The sequence below is a fragment of the Gekko japonicus genome, unplaced genomic scaffold (assembly GCF_001447785.1).
Source record: "Gekko japonicus isolate JY-2015 unplaced genomic scaffold, Gekko_japonicus_V1.1 scaffold2322, whole genome shotgun sequence".
NCBI classification, from domain to species: domain Eukaryota; kingdom Metazoa; phylum Chordata; class Lepidosauria; order Squamata; family Gekkonidae; genus Gekko; species Gekko japonicus.
In genome coordinates, this window is record NW_015172076.1 from 57539 (window position 1) to 74614 (window position 17076).

At 43.0% G+C, this 17076-nt stretch overlaps 1 protein-coding gene across 1 annotated transcript in view; it reads left to right on the plus strand.

Moving 5' to 3' along the window:
* Nucleotides 1–16339: 16339 nt before the first annotated feature.
* The window catches only part of LY75 (lymphocyte antigen 75), a 97324-nt gene continuing 96587 nt past the window's right edge, over nt 16340–17076 (plus strand). Inside the window, 1 exon segment of the mRNA XM_015420879.1 lies at nt 16340–16455. Within this exon segment, the coding sequence (XP_015276365.1) occupies nt 16365–16455 (91 nt within the window). The 5' untranslated portion in view covers nt 16340–16364.

Genomic DNA, 17076 nt, shown 5'->3' on the forward strand with positions numbered 1-17076 from the left:
ATCATTACATGAACCCCCCCCCTCCTTTTCCCTAGAGAGATGTGAAAGACAGGATGCTGGACTAGATGGACCACTAGTCTGATCCAACAAGGCTCTTATGTTCTTAATGGGCCTTGCTCCCAGTAAAGGGTTCTTGGGAATGCACTGTACAATACCTTGTCCCAATCAAGCTCCAAATGAAATGAGATTCTACTATAAAGATAAGCAAGATAAGTTAAATATGTGAACTAAAGAAAAAAGCCATTATCCTTAGTCAGTGCCCTTTAGCGTACAGGTTCCATGATGTTTGTTTCACGGTTAATTTCAGATAGCTTGATGCTGGCAAGCTTAACATGAGTATCAGATAGCACCAAGCTGAAGCCTTCACAACTAATGCTGACATCTGAATGAAACATGAACATACAAACATTACATATTGCAGTGGCAGAAATGCTTCATCTCACAGCAGCACCAAGAATCGTAACAATTAGCTTATACACAAAGTGCGCTACATCTCTTCATGGTCCGCTCATCCTGTAAGAGTCCCAATTGAAATGCACACAAAAGGGGCAGTTGAAGAGAGAGAGATTGTTTACTCAGTAATGCCAAAAAGTCTCAAAGCCAAACAAGGAGAATTGAAATATTTGATACTAAAAGACAAACAAAAATGGCATATTGGAAATCTGGTGGAACAGCGGGCATCACTGTGATATGGTAATGCTACAGAAAGATGGAGAATGGTGGCTTGCAATGCTCCCTCTAAGCTGTGGAGTCTTGTGAGCAAAAATTCTACTGTGTGAGCTACTGGCATTAAAGTTGTGAGCAAGCAATTTGGCTGCTGCATAGATTAGTTTGCTCTGGAGCCATCCTTCCTGAGCGAAGACAAAAATTTGTGAGCTGGAGGCTAAAAAACTGTGAGCTAGCTCACACTAACTCAGCTTAGAGGGAACACTGGAGAATTCTCTCTCTATAAAGAATAGAACCCAACAAATGGGGACCAACAAGAATCCCATCCTCCTTCCCCCAGTTGCTCAGCAGACTAGCCACTTGCTAGGCACTGCAAGCCATTGTCCCCCCCCCCCAATTTGTACCACCCACCCAGTTCCACTCATCCACTGACCAGATCCCAGGGAGTAAGGTGTCATCTCTGTCATTGGCTACCTGTATTGCCATCCCACTGTGGCTTACACAGTGGTGGTGATGGTCAGCTGCTCCCGTTCCTCCCCCATCCATCCAGCTGCTTGACCTCAGTGGTCGGGGGGGGGGCGGCAGCAGCTCATGCTCCCCCTGCCTTCCAGAGCAGAGTAGTGAGTGGCAGCAGCTCCTGCTCCTCACTTGCCATCTCACTGGGGGGTTCTGCTCCTCCCCCTCTGGCCAGTCTCCTCTCCAGAGAAGAGGTGGAGGTGAGATATGTCAGGGCACATGGGCTTGCCTGGCTCTTCCTCCTCTCCCCACTGAGGTAAGTTGCTATTGCCTGCAGTTGCACAAGCATTTTCCTTTATTTGGGGAGGGGGTAACCACCCCTCCATTTTTGTTCACATTTTTCTGCAGACCTCGGGGTCCCCCAGGCTTGTACAAAAATGTCTGCATTCTGAATCTGGCCTAATTTGTTGGCTCTGTCAATCCACACAGGAGGCCAGGTTAAGAAACAGATAACTCCCTCAAAGAATCACTATGGTTGGTTTTTTAAAAAAAAATTTGCTGTCGAGTCACAGCTGACGTATGGCAACCCTATAGGGTTTTCGAAGCAAAAGACATTCAGAGGTGTTTTGCCATTGTCTGCCTCTGTGTCACAACCCTAGTATTCCCTGGAGGTCATGCATCTAGAGCAGGGGTGGCCAAACTTGCTTAACATAAGAGCCACATAGAATAAACAACAGATGTTTGAGAGTTGCAAGACATGAAGAAATATTACCCCACATTTTTATTGAAAAATATGCAAATTTGCTTTTTATTAAGGCAGGGAGGGAGATCGGACGCATTCGATCTCCCCTGAAGTCCTTGTAGAGGGCTTCTAGCCTGGAGCGCTGGAGGAGCTGCTCTCGAAGCTGCGGCTGGGGGATTGAGGCTCCTTAACATCCCGCTATCCCAAAGCCAGCAATGGTGACAAGAGACGTTACCAGACCAGAGCGTGCAAAGACCTAAGCCAAAGAGACTCCCCTCATATGAAGACATTCAGGGGCAAAACATGAGTGAAGTTTCTTTTTTTTAAGCCCCCTGTAGGGGATTTTTTATTGCATTTTCTATAAACTACAACGAAGTCAGGGAGGGGATCTACAAACTATAGGAGAAAGCAAAGAAAACCCACCAAAACCCCAAGAGATGGTGGTCATACATACTGCTTAACAAGTTAGCTTTCAACTCAACATTCGATTCCAATTCATTGAATGTGGTCATCTGATAATCTATTAATACTTAAGTAAAAATTTAAACACCACCATATCTGACTTCTTAAAGAGTAATAAAAGAATTACTTATAACAAAACATTGAAAGAGATTTCAGAGTGCAATAACATCTCATTTTTTATACTTTTTCTTTCTCAAATGGTAGCTTGTCTTTGGGGCTGCCACCCCCAGTTTAGAGTCTGAGTTCTCATCTGAAGATGCCACTGCTCCCTCCTCTTCACGTTCTTTGGTGCTGCCTTCTTCCTTCTCTTCTTTTTCTCCTGCTGGGCGACTATGTTGATGCAGAAATTCGTGTGCCTTTTTAACAGAGTCCATTTTTTCTTTCTTGTCCATAAATTTGAAGATTGTGCCTTCGGGTACAAGCCATCTGTAGGGAATGTTGTTCTTCTGTAGAAATAAAACCAAGTCTCTGTATTTTCTTCTTTTCCTTCTTATTTCAAACAAAGACCTAAGCCAAAGAGCCTCCCCTCATATGAAGACATTCAACAGCAAAACGTGAATGAAGAAGTTTCAAAAAGAAAGACAAGCGTAAAGTGGGCGTGGGAACCAACAGTGAGACGGCAAAGCTCCACAGATAGAAAGAGAGGGGGAAACCTCTCGGAGGGGGAGGAGAAACCCTACCCTAGACAAATCAGCGTTAAAAGTATCAAAACAAGAAGCTAAGCCGAAACTCTACTGTTAGAAACCCACCCAACTTAGCCTGAACACAGTGGGCCTTACTATACACCGCAAAGAAGAATCTTAGAACTTTAAAAAACTTTTACCTTAATGTAAACAATGACACAGCAAGGGGGGGAAATGGCGTCCAGAGGAAAAGTGACAAAAGGAACTGTCAGCACAGCATCACCGGTCACTACTTCTGATATAGTTGGTACGATTTCTGAAGCCTTGCGCCCCCTGTTGGACCAGCTGATGAATCTCAACAAGAAATTTGATGATTTGCAGAAAGCACTGAAAGACACTAAAGTAAGATCAGAGAAGACTGCCCAAAAGCTGAAAAAGGTTGAATGTAAGACCAAAGAATTGGACCAAAGAATGGATGTAGCAGATAAAGACAGAGCTTCTGAAAAACAACAATTACTTCAACTACAAGTGGAAAGATTTTTATATGTTTTAAGATTTCAAGGAGCCCCAGAAAAAAAAGATGAGAATCTGAGAGAGATCCTAAGTGAAGCACTGGCTCCCCTGATCAACAGCAAACCTGAAATTTTACCAGTGGATATGGACATGATTTACAGAACATATTCAGAGTTTGTGAAGAAAAATAACCTTCCCAGAGAAATATTTGTTAAATTTGCAAAAAGATCAACAAGAGATTTGATACTTAAAGCAACAACTGGGACAATATTTAAAAGGGGGTAAAAGAAAATACTTATGCTACATTGGAAAGAATGAAAACACCTCTGTAAAACGAAAACATGCTTTGTATGTACAAGAACTGTAATGATATAGCTTAGACATTGCATTATATTCACTTTTTAAAAGTTATGAAACCACTTGTTGTACCAATGTTAACACTATTTACAAAAACCAAATAAAATATAAATAATAATAAAAAAACTGGGACAATATTAAAAATTCAAGAGGAAGAAATAAACATTTTGAAAGATGCTCCATTTGAAATATGTAAAAAGAGACAGCAATACAGAAATATTACAACATTTCCTCAAAGGAACACCATTCAGTATCGATGGATCTTACAGAAATATTACAACATTTCCTCAAAGGAACACCATTCAGTATCGATGGATCTTACCAGAAGTACTTATATTCAACTATAAAAGCAAAAAGGAAAAGATTGACTCTCTCACCAAAGCAGAATTGTTTTTGAAGCAGCATCAGAGACCAGCAAAAGAAAAAGAAAAAGCAGGGGAAGAGAAGGCTACAGAAGAAAAAAGCGAACAACAGGAGATAGCTAGCGACAGTTCCTCCTCTACCTCTGTGTCTTTGGGTGAGATCTTTGACTCTGACTCTAAACTAGGAGCGGCTTCTCCCAGATGATACAAGATTATAAAATCTCCTGGCAAAAGAAGAAGAAGCGTAAAGTTAAGGCATCTAAATGAAGATCTGAGATTTTTCTATCTTAAGCTTTATAGAATACATACTATTGCTCATATGTGCTATCATAATTAATTAATGTTTGTCTTTTTATTTGAATACTTTATATATGAAAGGTAAATGATATATTGTAAGCATTAATTTGTAGGGAAGTATCTAAAGCGAAAGTTAGTTTATTACTGAGCCTTGCTACTCTGAATCTGTAGTGTGTAGTTGGTAGTTTATAGAATAAAAGCAATAAAAAAGTTATAAAAAAAGAGATTGGATTTATACCTCGCCCTTCACTCAGAGTCTCAGAGAGGCTTACAATCCCTTTCCCTTCCCCTCCCCACAGCAGACACCCTGTGAGGTAGGTGGGGCTGAGAGAGCTCTGACAGATATTGATAAAACAGTTATTGATAATGATATTTATTTGTCCAATGATATTTGTAGGCTTGAGTGGGGGGCCCTGAGAATGCATTTAAAGTTGCTTTCTTTCTCTGCTCCCCCCCACCTCAGGCCTGCCCAGGGAGTGGAACACTGGCTGGGGAAGGGAAGACTGAATGAGGAGGCATGCCTCCCCTTTCGTTTCCCTGGCCGCCTTGCCGTGAGCCCCGCAATATGTGTGAAAGAGCCACATGTGGCTCCTGAGACACAGTTTGGCCACCCCTGATCTAGAGACTAGCCAGAGCCAACCTTGTTTGGCTTCCAAGATCTGATGAGATCAAGCTAGCCTGAACTATTCAGGCCAGGGCACATTTGAGAATACCATACTCAAAAAGTAACAGCACTGGGGACACCATTGTAGCCTTCTGGTTAAAATTCCTAATGTTATCTTGAAACAGAGATATACTGGAAACAGCTAAAGAAAAACTAATGCAATACTAGTTGACGTCCATGATCATCACACTGACTAGGTAAATGTGCAGTTGTCACAACAAAAATGGCTTTTCCAGATGCGATAAATCTGCTGTGCTTTGCAACTGTCAGTCATGCAGCTGACAAGAGGGGAAGCAACACTTGATTTAGCTCTGAGGAGTGCCCAGGGACGGATCTTTGTCACTCTAAATGGGAACTATTTACCATCAAATTCAGTATACAAGTAAGTAGAAATTTCACCAGAAAGTGCAACACATTCAAAATTAAATTGGCTGCCACGGAAATGTCTTTAGACAGCGCTGGCTCTTCGGCTTGGAAATGGAGATGAGCACCGCAACCCTAGAGTCAGATTCAACTGACTTTCGAGCAAGGAAAACCTTTATCTTTGCCTAAATAATGGGTCAAATTGGGACTAGCGCCACTCAACATATTCCTGAACAATCTGAATCCTGGAGGGAGCAGTAAATTAGTCCAAGTCTAAGGATTACACCAAGTTATCCAAGATGGTGAAAAATCCAGCAGATTGTGAAGAGCTTGAAAAGGACTTCTCCAAACTACCTGAATACCTGAATAGGCAGCAAGATAGTAAAGGAAATTCAGTGGTGATGTAAAATACATACTGGGGCAAAATTCCGAACGTTACCTGTACATCAATGATATCTGTTCTGAAGTAGCAGAGATTCTCCAGGATGGAGAACATGACATTGTGACACTGTTACCTTTGCACTCTCTCTGGCTGCTGTCAAGGTTTTCCCATGTAGGGCCACTTATTCCCTGTGCTGCTAGCACGTCTACGTGCACAAGATCAGTGTTTTTCAAGGAGCTTTTGCACACAGAGTGATAGAGGAAGCGAGAGCTACAGTGGAAGAAAGCCTCCATAGCATTTGCAGAGAAGCCCTGGGGCGGGGGGGGGGGGTGGCCGGACGCACACTCCACAGGATCCAAGCCATAGTGTAAAGCTCAAAGGAAATACTGAGCATGTGGCTGCAGATTAAAAGGGCATTCTGCATTACTGATTACTAGGAAAGGGATTGAAAATAAAATGTCATAATATCTTTGCATAAATGTCTGGTGTTTCCCCATTTGGAACACTGTGTACAGTTCTTCAGGATACCCCATCTCAGAAAGGATATCAAAGGGCAGGAAAGGTTTTGAAAAGTGCAGCCAAATGAATGTAGAGGTTGGGTCACTTCCCCTACAAGGAAAAAGTAAAGCCGTTGAAGCTTTTTAGTTTTTTTTAAAAAAGATGACTGCACGGCATGACAGACGTTTATAAAATATGATGGGTGTGGGGAAAGTAGATGGAGAAATTTCTTTCTGTAATGTTAACACTGAAGAAAGATCGATAAGCAGTCTATTGAATAAACCATCTAATAGATGGCATGAAAATGTCTTTTTTTCTTCAAAAAACTTTATTTTCTAAAAACTACAAGAAAACAGGGAAAAGGAAACTATAAACTACGGGAGAAAGTAAAGATAAACCACTAAAAATCCAAGAGGTGGGGGTCATATAATGCTTACAATAAAATAGCTTTGAATTAAAAAAAAGAGTAATTTGTTACATTGTAGGTGATCGTTAAACATTAAAATCGCTTAGGTCATTCAAGTCCAGGTATTCTGACTTATTAAAGAACCATACACAAGAATGGTTAAATAATAAAAATCAAAAGTCCAACTTCAGAGAAAATTAGCATCTCATTTGCCTCTTTTTCCCCTCAATCAATATCCTTGCTTAGGGGCAGCTGCCCCACATTCAGAATCAGTCTTTTCCAGTAAGTGCTTCATCATCACTCCCCTTGTTGCTCTTCTCATCCTCTTCTCCTGTTGGATCCACTTGTTGCTGCAGAAACTCTCTTGCTTTCATAACAGAGTCAATTTTTCCCTTCTTATCTTTAAATTTGAAGAGTATGCCTTCGGGTACAAACCATTTGTAGGATATGTTGTTCTTTTGTAGAAACAAAGCCAAGTCTCTGTATTTTTTCCTTTTCCCCCTTATTTCAAAAGGAATGCCTTTCAAAACTCTTATCTCCTTGCCATCAATTTTAAGGGTAGCTCCATTTGTTGCTTTTTGGTGTTTGCATCCACTTCTTTAAGATTCTCAACTGTTTGCTCTGGGGTTGTTGTTTTTTTGAAGTCTCATCTAGTTGCTGCTGCAGTGCAGCAAAATTTTGATTGAGTGTTTTCATTTGCTCCAGCAGGGGTCGCAATGCTTCTGTTAGCATCTTAGAGAAGTCTATGATTGTTTCCGATCGCGTGACCGCACTCACTGGGCTAGCACTTTCTGAAGGAAGCTTAGGTTTCGTTTGCTTATCTTTCTCCGTCTTCTTCAGCGACATCTTTGAATCTGTTTACCTTTAACAAAGTTTGCCAACAGCCTCTAAAGTCTGCAAATCGCCTGTAATTTTCTTGTAAGTTCCTTACTATCATCCTATTTTGCCTTCAGTTCCACCCCCCTTTAAAAAAACATGCTTTAAGTCCATTTTTATTTCTGGGGGGGGGACTTTAGGGGGGACTTTCAACCATTTCTCCGGTTCTCGTTTCAACTAAACTCACTTTCAATGGAGATCATGTTGATCTCGCCTTCAAACATTTAAAACGCTCGACCTCCACTCACTTGTCCCAGTGTGCATCTCTGAGTCCAGTACTGGAACACAGCGGCAAGACCGTCGGGGCATCGGAATGCCTCAATCCACCAGCAGCGTGCCAGGAGAGAGGCGATCCTCAGTGCCCCATGGCTAGGAGAACTTTGCAAAGGCTCCAGGGGGGCGCGTACAGTCGCACCCCCTCTCGCCCGCCAGCTCACGGATCACGTCCTTGGGAGCTCCTGAGAGACACATCTGCCATTAAATCACCAAAACCGGAAGTCCTGGATGAAAATTTTCACTGGAGCAAGGGGGAAAAATAAGCTGCTATGAAAAATAACAAGACTTGGTTAAATATTGCATAAATATGAGCATTTCACAAGAAAGTCCCTGCAGATAGACACGTTTATTTATTTACTTCATTTATATTCATTTTCTCCCCAGTATTTACAACAGTTTACAACATTCTCCTCTCCTCTGTTTTAGCCTCACGACAACCCTGTGAGTTAGGTTAGGCTGAGAGAATGTGACTGATGTGCCCAAGGTCACCAAGCCAGCTTCCATGACAGAGTGGGCATTTGAACCTGAGAGTTGTCTTTTTTTTCTGATGAATCTTCATTAAATTCAAGCTGATCACATTTAGCCTCTAGAGACAAGTTGGGATTGATTTTTTAACTGTCTGTGAGGAAGAGGCTTGCCAAGTGGCCCCCAATGGGGGGGATATCCCCCATTCCAGCCCCCTGGTGCAATAAATTGGCCAGCGGGGAACTTTATTTCATTTCAGTCATTTATACCCCACCTTTATCCCAACTGGGGACCAAAGTGGCTTACATTGTTCTCCTCTCCTTCATTTTATCCTCACAACAACCCTGTGAGGTAGGTTAGGCTGAGAGGATGCCAGGGGGTACCTGGCAACCGTAAGAATGACTGATTTTGAAATGAGTACAATAAGCATCCCAGAAAACCATTAATGTGTGGTTCAGATCTTTATCGAACATAATTCACATGTGTGGTTCAGATTTTTATCGAACATAATTCACAGTAAGGAGAAAAAACAGTATGATGTTTTGCGAGAACAGTGCATAAAACTCTTCTGCGATTAACAGTAACATGTTTGGCAACACAAGAAACTACTAAAATTCAGGCAAGCTTAGAATGTGCAAAGAAAATTAACACTTATCTATAGGCTGATTTATGGCCTAGTTCCTCTTAATTCAAAGGCTCTCGGATGAACTGCAGCAAAACTGAAAGCAGTCTGCTAAATCAGGGTGAGGCAATGGCTGGAAGACTTCCAGGACGGAAGGCTGGAACTGCAGCAGCAAATACAGTAGTCAGTTCCATTGTTCAGTTTCTTACAGCACAATCCTAAACACATCTACTTAGAATCCTACTGAAGTCTACTCAATGGGGCTTATTTCCAGGAAAGCATTCTTACTTTGAGTTAATGAATTGTCCATTCACAACTTCATCTGGTTTACCAGCAGAATTAGCTTCTCATTTAAATAATTTTGAAAGCCTAAAAACCCCTCAAAACAATAATATCAACAATCAATGAATATTATGATACATTATTTATGGAGTCTGCTTAACTATTTAAGAACTCTACCAATTGAAACATTATCTGCAAAATAAAGACATTTTTTGTGACCAGATCTCAGCAACAGTTCAAATAAATTCATTAATTCTGGATTTTATGCTCTGTAATTTAATGAGTTATAAACATCATATTGTTGTTCTTGTTTAGCTGATTAGTTATAAAATAAATAATGGCATTCTGCCCAGTTTATTTTTATAGATTCGTTAGATGATGTTCAAGGATTGGCTTAACGTATTAAATGCCCTAAAAGAAAAATATGTATAATAATTATGTTTACGATCAGTTCATCCCATCTTGGGGACCCTGTCTGGGTGGGGGGGGGGTGGCATAGAAATGTTTTAATTAAATTTAGATAGCCCTGCATGCTGAGATATGGGATTTCTCAGGTAAGGCTGGTATTGCTGAAAAGTACAGGTTGAGGAAAATAATTCCCTGCTTGACTTTCCTAAATTTCCTCTATACCCATCATCCCCTGCTTTGGCCAGATACTGCTTCTATATTATATTTTGATTAAAGTTCATATCATTTTCATCCTTTTCTCCTTCACATAAAATTTTTCCTTGTTACTTATATAGTGTCTTGACAACTGCTATTCATGGTGATGGACTGGAGCAATTATATCTAAAGTCATCTCAAGAATATGGAAATGTCTCATCATCTTCTTCTAAGCTGATGAGATATGGTACCATCATCTTTAATAATGTTGTCAACACTGAAGAATAAAGGTTAAATAAGGATGGTCGGAATCAGAAAAAGGGGAAAAGGTTTTGACTGTAAGCCATAACTTATCTTAGAACCTAGTCTGAGGGCCAAGTCTCTCAGTCCTAGAGCTTGACCAGTGATGTGTAAAGGTTAGAGCACCAGACAAAGCCCAAATTCAAATCCCCGACTCTGCATGAAAGCTTGATGGGTGACCATAGATTAGACACTGTCTCTTAACCTAATTTACCTAACAGGTTTGTTGTTGTGAGGAGAAATAGTATCAAGCGGGGATTGAGTACCAATGCTATTTTTATTAAGTAAGTGCTAAGGAAGTGGTCTGCCAGTAACACCTGTTTCTGAAGGAATTAGAAGATCAAAGCTGTTTAAAATTCTGTGAATTCCTGACCCGGGGATACCCATTGTATTATGTGTACTGTCTGTGACATATGGTCCCATCCAATCTGGAAAGTACGTGATGTTGTAATTGACTGCTCACTCTACTACTTGGAGAAGACACACACTCTCCACCTCCTGGAACTAGAAATAGGAGCACCCCATCATTTAGAAACAGGGATAGGAGCAACAATTTTATCATCAGCTACAAGAAAATACATTGGAACACAGAGAATCATGCCGAGAATCAGGCATCTTCACACAGATCTTTTTCGTGGATTGGGACCCACACATATATGACTTGATGCCTTTATCTAGCAATTAAGGCTGCCCGGGCAGCTCCTATTGCTGGACTGCAACCACGTGCACAGTGTTGCCCAGATGTCTCGCGATCTATGATTTGATACTGAGAGTGCTGAATCCAGGTAGCACCTTCCCGTCAAAAAAGGGATGGCAATAGCTGACAGCATTGATTATCTGTGCTATGTAAATAAGCCTTTCCATACTGTACTCCTTTGCTTTGTTTATGTATATCTCATTTTTATCCCCATGGGGATCTAAGGCAGTTTACAATGCAAAACAAAAAGGAGGGGGAAGGCTTCAAAAAGCAAAGAAGGTCTTCCTCTCTTCATCTGCTGGCAGATCTTCTTCCCCACTCTAGTCTACAGCCATCAAGCTAAAGCTGAAGGACAAGAGCCTTTTGGCTTGCAGCTCTGGGCACCTTTGGCCATGGCCAGGCCTTAAAAAGCTGTGAGAAGCAGAGGAGAAACAGTGAGATGTTGTTCAACAGCTGCTAGACAGCTGGCTAGTATGATTTGCCCCTTTTCCTTGCTGTAGTATATCAGATGTTAGGGGTGGAATTAAATGTTAAAGCACACATATTGCAACAAATAAGTATTCTAAAGTCAGTTTGTGGCTAAAAAGAAATGCAGACGTAGGAATGTCAGACTCCAGGTGGAACCCAGAATTACAGCTCATCTCCTGACTATGGACCCAGAAGTACAGCTCATCTCCAGACTATGGAGGTCTGTTCCTCTGGATGCTTTGGAGGGTGGACTCTGTCTGTTTCTCTGGATGCTTTGGAGGGTGGACTCTATGGCATTGTACCCCACTGAGGTCCCTGTCCTGCCCAGGCTCCACCCTCAAATCTGGCAACTCTACCTCCCCATCCGTCACCAGTGGTCAGGAGACACCTGGCAACCCTATGCAGAATTCTTCTAAATAAATGTGTGTCAGGTTGGTTAGTTGAAATGAAGTGTTGATTTAGCATGTTTGCTCACTCAGTTTGACCCAATGCTACACCTCTTGGGTATAAAACTCACAAGGCATTGTAGCAGAGAGAGAACTATTTGTTATGCAAAGAATAATGTTTAGTAGATTCCGGCTTTTCAATTATTATGGAAGTAGATTTACCATACTTTATACCTGTATAAATGAACACCACCTTGTTACTGATAAGTGGCATCTTCCTTAAGAGTTCCTCGTGTTTGTGTATGTGTTTTAATTGAATTATTTCATAATTTTAATTGCATTTTAATTGCATTAAAATATTTCAAATAAATAAATAAAGTAACCATTGGGCCAGAATATTCTGAGGATTCCGTTTGATTAAATAAAACCAGAAGCTTAATGGCATTTTCCTTTAGAGTCCCAAATTTAAACCGCATAGCTGTTTGGCTAGAATATTCTTAGGATGAAATTAAATTAAAATAGAAGTTGGGTTTTTTTAAGCCTATAAAATATGCATACATTCTGTGGAGACATAAATCTCTTAAGTTTTGAACTGTGTCTGCAACGTTGTTTCCTAAAGCTTACCAAAGCTGTTTGTCGCTGATGCAATAAACTGTATGGAACATAGCACAAAGTCACTTTACCTTCCTCTTTCTTCGAGTTCCAGTCTTATGCAATTGAGAAGGTATAAAGAGAAGTCTGCAGAATCACTGTAGTACTAACGACACACAAACAAAATGCTATATATTACTCTGAAATGCATAAACTATCCTACTCCATTTGTACTTTTCAGTAAGTTTTTCTATGCTCTTTATCTCATTAGTTTACTTACAGCACTCTCATATTAGTAAATGATCATCTTGTTCCTGGTAGGGATAGCTGGTTTCCCCACCCCCTACCTACAACAAACAGGCCTCCTGCTTCAAAGCTCCTTGTGATTTAATTTTACATCAATGCAAAAGGCCATTTCTGGGTTTGCATTTTATTATGAGTTCCACAAAGGATAGGATGTTTGCTCCATTAAGTGCACAGATTTCATTATTAGATTTTTCTTTTCCATCTTGCAAAACTAATTGTGAATTGGTCGTAGGATGGAAAAGAAAAATCCAACAGACTGCTGAACATAATTCTAAAATTATGGAGCATTTAAAAATGCTTATAAGTTGAGACATGTTATCCTTTCAAGGTTTATGGTTTTAGTTAAGATACTGGATCAATAAGAAATCAACAGTGTTGTTTATCTATTAAATCAACTAATCAAATTAATTTGTTATGTATCTATTAAATCAACTAATCAAATTAATTTCATTCAATTAATTTGATTCAAATTGAATAATTTGATTCAATAAATTAAGTATGTATACAGCACAATATGGGTGTGTGTGTACAATGTTCATGGAGTTGACCAGCTGCTACACTTGTGTATCTCACTAGTGTAGTACCCAGCAACAGTGGTGCCATGGCCAGACACCAGCACAGCAACACAGGGGACCTCCATGGGAACACCAGTGGTACAGCTCTCTGCACCAGGAGGAAGAAGTGGACCTGGGGATGTGGCAGGAGTTACTACGCTCCCTAAGCCACCCCATCCTAGAAACACCCCCACCCCAGAACTGCCAAAATGTTAAGCCAGCAAAAAGCACAACATAGCCCACAGGCACCCATGTGATAGCAATAGCTGTCCTGCCCGCAAGCCCCAGTGTAGTGTAGAATGCTAACTACAGCTGCAGCCAATCACAGCCCTCCCTAGTGGAGGTCAAACCCCATCTCCTACACCCAGTCTTAGCTTCCCCATGCACTGCATAAACCTGAGCCAGGATGCCTCATACCTCACACGACAGGGTGGGTAGCACAGGTCTCTAACATCTCTGACTCAGAGTACACAGTGTTTCAACCTGGTGGAGGGAAATGCACAGAGAGGGCACTGAGCACCACGGAGGGGACACTTATTGCTTACGCCTAAATGGGAGAACAAATCTATTTGCTGCATCACTGATATGTCTTGTTTCAGAACCCTTACAGGTACCCCATCTATGGAGATGGACACCCAAGGAGCAACCATGAACTGAAAGGTGAGCAGGGACTGGGATCCAGCAGGCTCAACCCAGTAGTCTGTACTCCCTCCTTTTCCACTGTTTTGTTTAGCTAAAAAATATAGGACAGGTCCAGAGGTACCTTAAGGACTGGTGACATGTAGGTCACCATGAGCTTTCATGCGTTGCAGCTCATCTCTTCGAATATGTGGTAGACAACTCCAACAGACTGACGCAGCCACCCCTCTGAAGTCCCCATCACCTTCCCACTCACTCACTCTGCTGGCTGTTGTGTGCGGCTCATATGGGAAATGGGCTGGGGTGGTCTGAAGTGAAATATGTCCACTCCAAAAAAAGGGGGGTGGTCTCATTGGTTGCGGGAATGATGGAGGGAGACAGACAAATCTCCCTGGGGAGGGAGTTCCAAAGTTTTGGTGCCACTATAGAGAAGGCCCTTTCTTGGGTTGTCACCTGTCTAGCCTCAGACGACAGGGGCACCCAAAGCAGGGCCTCCATGGTTCATATAGGAATAGGTGGTCCTTCAGGTATGCGTGACCCAAGCCATACCGGGCTTTAAAGGTCAATACCGGCATCTTGAAATTGGCCTGCCTGGAAGCAAACTGATAGCCAGTGTAGATGGAACAAGACTTGAGTGATATGACCTACTCCAGTCAACCTTCTGGCATTCTGTATCAACGATAGCTTCTGGACAGTCTTCAAGGGCAAACCCACATAGACAGAGCACACTGCAATAATCTAATCTAGATGTCACTGGGGCATGCACCACATGGCAAGATCTGCAGGAAGGGCTGCAGCTGGCTCACCAAGCGAAGCAGGTGAAAAGCACCCTGGCCACCGCTGCCACCTGTTTATCCAACAGGAGGATCAGGTCCAGGAACACCCCCCAAGCTATGAACCTGCTTCTTTAGGGGGAGTGCAACCCCGTCCAGAAAGAAGATATGCCAGTTCCTGGGTCAAACCTCTTCCCCACCAGTAGCACCTGTGTGTTCTCAGGTTTAAGTATCAGTTTGTAGCCCTCATCCCTCCCCTAACTGCCTCCAAGCATCCATTCAGGGTTTCCATTGTTTCCCTGGGATCTGCTGGGTGTGAAACAGAGCTGAGCGTTACCCGCATATTTGTGGGTAACTCAGCCCAAATCTCAGCCCAAACTTGAATATGAATCATATGTCTAATACCCATGATGGCTCCACCATGAAGATCAAAAAACCTGCAAGGGGGAGCAGCAGCACAGGGATAAGCAAGACATTTGTACAAACTGGCCGAAATATCTGAAAACAGAAAAGGGGGGGGGACCTTACAAAAAGGCTAAGGGGTGGGCAGTGATATTTCTTTGGGCTCCCAAATACCTCTGTTTTGTCTGAAACAGGAGGTAAGGGGGTGGAGTCAGAGAGAACATTTGGAACCACAATGAGAAGATGCAAGGAGAAGGCATGGGGATTTTTAGGGGAATGGAATTCTACAATGCAGGCACTAGTATAGGCTGCAAACTTACTCTGGAGAAAATCCCATATAACACAAGAAGATATTCTCCTAAATGTATATGCATAAGTTTTTCCAGTTTAATTCAGCCACAGCGAATCTTGCGTATGTTAGTTTCTAAGGTGCCATGGTGGGTGACAGAGGCAGGCAATGGCAAACTGTCTCTTGTCTGGAAAAACTCTAAGGAGTTGCCACCATAAGTCACCTGTGGCTTCAGCACTTTCCACCTCTCTGCCTATTTCTAGAACACAGTTTAGATATGTGCTAGATGCAATAAAACCAGAGAGCTGTGGGACCTTAAAGACTAACCAATGTACACTTGATTAATTTTTTAAAATTTATTTAATTGTTACACTTATATCCCACCCTCCCCGCAAGCGGGCTCAGGGCGGCTTACAAATAAGGGCAACATGTGCCACATAAAACATTAAAAACAGAATGAAATCGACCATAGTTAACAATGATAAAGTGCTCAAAGATGTTACCAATTTAATCAGATCAATCAACTCAGATGGTGACCTATAGGTAGAGGGGAGATGAAGTGAGCTCAGAATAGTTTATGCTGGAATACATTTTACCAGTCTTCAGATTGCTGTTGGCTTCCTGTTTTATTCTGAACACTGCGGTAAGTGCTTGTCTCTTCCAACTCTTGCATCAAACCCCTACTACCCTGAGCGAACTTCTACCTTTTGCCACAGGAGCCGATCTATGACCCAGTAAGGCCCAGAAGTGATGAGATCATAGGAACCAAGTCCCTATATTAAACCAGCAACACAAACTCCTCGCCTGGCAACCGCCTTTCAAGACAGGAGCGAAGCAAAAAAAAAAAAAAAAAAAAACCCCAACCAAGAAAAGGTGATTGGCAAGACCCTCCACCAATAGGCTGCGCTCGCTGTCATCGGCACTGGAGCTGGCCGCGGGGAGTGTAACCAAGTCTGTGAAGTGCCCGAGGGGGGTAATGCTGAGAAGCCGGCCGTCCCTGCCCTCGTGATCGCCGCTGCACACTCGCCCGTCTGCTCTCCGAGGATGACGAGGGCGCTCCGGGGCTGCCTGCTCACCTGCTGGGTGCCTTTCCTCGCCGCTCTATGCTCCTGCGCCGTGCGCCGGGCTGCCTCAGGTAACACCTGCCCCGCGCCCGCACCGAAACGGGACTCTCGCCTCCTGTTACCGAAGGGTGGGGGGAGTGGAAGGGACCCGAGTGAGTTTTTCGGCGGGATAGGAGGCCATTCCGCTTCTGGGGTTGTGAATTCCCTGGGTATGGATGGGCAGGAGGGGATTGTCGCGCGCAAAGGAGTCCGGGGGCATTAGCTGCAAGTCACTCCTTCCCGAGGAGGCGCGCGGCGCAAAGCCGATTCCAGAAAAGCGTTTGGGGTGTGTACGGCGGGAGGGGGAGAGAACAACGCCGGAAAGTGAAAGTGCGCATTCCCCCTGTATGCGAAACTGAAACGGCGCCGTGTTCCCCTCCGAGGGTGGCTGAAGTGTCCCTGGGGGTTTCGTGGCGGAAAACCGGGGAGGGGGGGGTTCCTCCATGGGGTTAAACAGACATTCCGCTCCCATGCGCGCGCCTCCCTTCTCCTAGAGCCGAGCTGGAAACGCGATTTAGCAGGTTCTAGAGCCGGAACTTGGCTTGGGAAGCTGGGGCGCCAGCCCTGATACCCGGGAGGCAATAAAGAACTGGGAAGGGAATGCATTAGGCACGTGCAGAGCGCCATTGCAAGGGGGGGTGGAGTAGCAGCCG